Source organism: Cynara cardunculus, unplaced genomic scaffold (genome assembly GCF_001531365.2).
Source record: "Cynara cardunculus var. scolymus isolate 2C unplaced genomic scaffold, CcrdV1 Un_Scaffold_5985, whole genome shotgun sequence".
Taxonomy (NCBI): domain Eukaryota; kingdom Viridiplantae; phylum Streptophyta; class Magnoliopsida; order Asterales; family Asteraceae; genus Cynara; species Cynara cardunculus.
In genome coordinates, this window is record NW_020202706.1 from 17683 (window position 1) to 22699 (window position 5017).

Genomic DNA, 5017 nt, shown 5'->3' on the forward strand with positions numbered 1-5017 from the left:
GGTTGATGTTGTTTTGTATCAATTTGGTTGTCTTTTACCTCGGGTTGGTTTGGGTCGGTCTGCTTGGTTTTTGAGTTTGTGTGCAACCCAAAAGCCAAGTGTTTCAAGTCGCCAACCCTACATGCATTGTATAGGTTGGGCTTGGTTATATTTCTAACATGTTTTTGAAAGGATTAAGATTTTTTAAACTGCATTTATACGGTTGCAGTTCCCGCCCCTACTTAAACTAACCTGATGAGGTTGCAGTTCCTATCGCAAATATGTTGTCTTCCGTTCCAAACCGTGGAGCGCAACAGTAATCCCCTAACGTTCATATTCAACAAATGCAACTCCAAAATAACCATACACCTCTAACATCACTTATGAAGCTTGTATATACATTCTTGTATGAATTCTAATAAGTTTATGCACCAATGCATATATACTTGCATACATAGTGCATATATACATATGAATCTATTAGTTGGGGGAAGGCAACAGACCGAAGAAACTTTCCAGATATGAATCGGGTATAGAACAAACAGGCGACGCTTGGTTACAATTTAGAATCCGTTATTATATGTTTGCTCTAGTTTGTGTTGTTTTCGATGTTGAAACGGTTTTTCTTTCATCTTTTGCAAGCCCAATTCTTTTGTTGCATGCACTTGTGTATCAATTGGTTTTACATATATGATTAAATCAAGTGACAGACAATACTCCAAAGTCAGCAAAAAATCAAATAGACACACTTAATTTTAAAAAATGACAAGCTGCCGACCCGACCCGTAAGGGTTATAACGGTTTTAAATACCTCAAACCGCTCAACCCAACAAAGCATACACCCTGCACACGTTACTTGATGTTACCTGGAACATTGAAATCAGACATTCTGATGACATAACTTTCCTGCAATTTATCATACCTTCAAATGATCTTTATGTTTCATTTATTACCATTGCGGTAAAAAATCACACAAAAACCCGACAGTTTCAAACAACACAATCACAATTAGTGGTTTCCATAAGCCACGATGATTTTGGCTTAAGAACCCGCACACACCTCTCAACTGTGAGGGTGCAGAATAGCATATTCCGTCTCTTCAGGCTTATTCATAATTTCATATGTTTGAAGATTGAATCGATGACACGAAAACTGATTTTTCGTTCATTGCTTTTTAGGGTATTCCCTTGCTCCAAAAATGGTGGATCCAATTCTCACATTGGTGCTGCCCATTTCAATCTACACAAATAACACAGCATTACTTAATCAGATGCTCTAAAAAGATAACCAAAATCTCTATTTTCGAGATTTTGTTAGACACTTTAATGTTTCTTGGCATTTTCAAAAGAAGACCATCTTTAGCAACCATAAGATGGCTTATTTTTAACCACAAGAGTGGTGCCTGATTGGTTTGAGCTTAACTCCAAAAGTCAAAAGTACCAGGAGGTCCCAAGTTCAAATCCAAGCAGAATAAAAATCCCTTGTGGCCACGGAGGTTCAAATGTGGTGACTCCGCTGCAAAGCAGGCGGTCGCCCTGGGATTAATCGGTTCGCATAGCGGGTTGGATATCCAGGTTAATAAAAAAAAAAAGATGGCTTATGTTTTGATCTCTTCATTGAAAAAGCACATTTGATAAGCCATAAACTAGCTTATAACAGCATCTCCAACCAACTTCTTACATCCATTTTTTAACTATTGTAGGAAGCCACAACCAAAAAACCATCACTCCCTACAACTCACTTCCTACCCTAATTTACATTATCAAGTACCCTAATGTGAAGGCTCCCTAAAAAATATCTACATTATTTTATTACTATATGTTTTATTAATAATTAGAAAAAATAAACTGCATCTATTGAAATATAAAAGATACTACTATAAAAATGTATAGCTATTAATATAGAGAGCATGACTGAAGTAAGAATCCCTTAAAAAAAACTATATATACATTAACTTGAAAATAAAGAGTTTGATTGAAGATGCTCTTAGCTAACTTATTGAAAAACGACTTCAAAAATGACCAAAGGCCCTAATCGTTTTTAGATAATTTTACATAGCTTATCAGCTAGTTTGCCAAACATAGGTTGTTTACCAAACGCTTATTGGCAAAACTCACCACTCTCACTTACCTTATGGAGTAACATTTCCGGTCATCAAAATGGATTGATGGTAAGCGCTTATCAGGTAAGAGCCACCACCCTCCCTTACCAGGTACAACTATCGTTCCTTGCCTTTCCTCTTACCGGGTAAGTTTCTCAGTCCTTGTTATGTTCATCCAGTAAGTAAGGTAATGAACTGGTAAGCTTTTACCAAGGTAAGTGTGTAGTAAACAGTCCCATAGTCTTAGTTTGCAATACAAATTCAAGGGTAAAGGATTAAAAGATCAAGTACAAATTAATGTAGGAAGTCTGAGATAGTGTCAAGATTGCTAGTAATAGAAGTTTCACTTACAGCCAACTCAAAGTCACCAGACATGCCCATTGACAGTTCACATTGCTCCTCGGGTATTCCAAGTGCGTTGCATACCTCGGTTCTACACTTGGCTAATGTCTAACATCAACACCACTTAATATAAGACGACCCTATTATCATGGCGAACAAATGAAGAACAAAAGATTTAAAAACATAAAGATGTTTGTCATCACCTTGAAGTTCTCTGGAGTTGAAGAATAATCAGGCATCCCAATTGTCATTAAGCCACAAAACTCGAGGTTTGGGCAGCTTGAAGTAACATGTTTCACAAGCTCCAAGCACCCATCAGGGTCAACTCCAAATTTTGCTGCATTCATGTGAAAACTATATGTTAAGATCATTCCTCCCCGTCATAAAATACATTTCCGCAACGAAAATGGTATAAAGTTTTAGAAATGTGCAACTGTTACACTTTTTAATTAAGTGAATGACAATTATACCCCTTAACAATAGATGGAGCAATGAATTTCTCTATCTTGTAATTAAGGGTAGAACTGGAAAGTAGGCACTTACTTTTAAAAGTGGATACTTATTAGACACTAGAGGGAGTATATTAGAAGAAGAAAAGGCAATGTTGGGGTTTAGTCATTGCAAAATTCAGTGTCAAGTTCTACTCACATGTTTCTCCACTTGTATTCACCTGGACCAACACCTTCAAAGGTTTCCTGCCAATGTTTCCGATAACCCGATCAAGATTATTTGCAATCTAAAAGAAAAAGGAACATACAATGAGTCATGGAGCATGGCTGATACCATCTAGATAACAGAGAATTAGGCATTTTAATTGTCTTAACATATAAATCGGCGACAAAAGAAATAGAACTGGTTACTATCCTTGCATATACGACCCTAATAACTCAATAATGAAAAACCAATTTCATAAAAAAGGTCCAAACAAACCCAACAACTTATATGCAACGAAGTAAGATTTGCCCAAAAAAGGAGTAGAATTATGTCTGCCCGGTAGTAGAAGATATACATCAAATTCCCGTCAGGAATACTTTGGATGAAGATTAAATATCCCCTTATGAAAATGAACTTATACAAGGACTCTCATATTTCTTTGTGGCAAATGTTCCACAAAGACAAAGCACCGTTGAAATGATCAATTCTCTACTCCCACGTTTTTATATAGCATAGAGGAACCATGGTGTTAAAAAAACGGCCAAGGCGTGCCTCAGGGCTATTCGGGCCAATTTCGATTATGAGGTGTCGCCTCTACCATACCAGATTGTAAGTGCACCCTGATCTGTGACGCAGTGGGTAGAGCCGGCAACGGATAGGATAAGGGTTATTCTGTTATCCAATCCATCTAAATAGCAGGTAACCAAACAGATAATTATCCATCTCATAAACCTATATTATCCATATCCTACCCTACATATTAATATACGACATATATGATAGCATTATAAAATATTAATATGTAACTTAATGTATTTATGTATCTATATATAACTTTATATTATCATACATATAGGGTTGGGTTCCGGTGAGAAGGGAAGTTATAGTGAGAAGCGTAAGAAGAGATCTCCATCCTTGGATCAATCCTAATTGAATGTCAAAACTAATGAGATGCACCAGATCAATTCCCTTCTAAAGCGCAATTCATGGCTGGGCACGGGATTAAAAGTGATCAAGGGTTCAGAACTCTTCTTACGCTTCTCACGATAACTTCCCTTCTAAAGTTGTAAATGACGTGAGGCGTGGCATAGCGGCGAGGTTAAGTCTCAAACGTTGAGAGGAACTACACAAATCCAACCTAAACTTGGTGGGTTAAACAACGGTAAGATCCCTATTGTATTACAAGTGACAAAAAAAGAAGTAAGAAAAGTCCAGCGGCTTTCCTTCCATTGGTTTGAGATAAAGATTATCCAAGAACTAATAAATGGGTTAAGCCACACAAGTTGCTTACAAGCAGACACTAAACTTTCATGTCTAGGTTGCAACAATTCAACAAAGACTTCTCAAGTTACATAACAAATACGCAGCAAAAAGATAATCAGTTTAACATGCTTGCCACATTTAATTGGAGGTCTTCACAAAATTATAAACAAAAAATTGTATTACCTTCTCATCATCTACAGTCTCCACCATAACAAGATTTGGTACCCCAGCTGCAAATTAAAAACAATAACAAAATATTAAAACAACATGATCCGATCAGAAATGGGTATGCTGCAAGATTTGGTGCACTCATTGGAAATGGTCTAACGTAACCGTTTATCCAATGCTTACCCGGTTAAAGCTTATTGGTAACATTCTAAACACTATCACTTACCTTACCCGGTAAGATTCTAGTCCATCAAAACACCACCATATATAACAATTTTCCTGGTAAGCGTTTATTGGATAGGAGTCATCTCCTTCACTTACCGGGTAAAAGGGTCCTTGATATTGCTCTTACCGGGTAAGATTGATCTTGCCATGTTCATCCATAAGGTAAGTGACCAGGTAAACGCTTACCGGGTAAGTTTAGTAAACAGCCCTAAGTTGCAACCCTAATCTGAGGCATTGAGCACTTACTCAATAGAGGTTTCACTTTATTGCTCTGTAAATTCCCAA

General features: G+C 37.0%; 1 protein-coding gene across 1 annotated transcript in view; it reads right to left on the reverse strand.

The window, feature by feature from the left end:
• Window positions 1-873: 873 nt before the first annotated feature.
• Window positions 874-5017, reverse strand: part of LOC112504553 (pyridoxal phosphate homeostasis protein-like) — a 7106-nt gene continuing 2962 nt past the window's right edge. Inside the window, 5 exon segments of the mRNA XM_025108500.1 lie at window positions 874-1218; window positions 2432-2530; window positions 2626-2759; window positions 3071-3158; window positions 4523-4569. Coding sequence (XP_024964268.1) covers window positions 1144-1218; window positions 2432-2530; window positions 2626-2759; window positions 3071-3158; window positions 4523-4569 — 443 coding nt within the window. The 3' untranslated portion in view covers window positions 874-1143.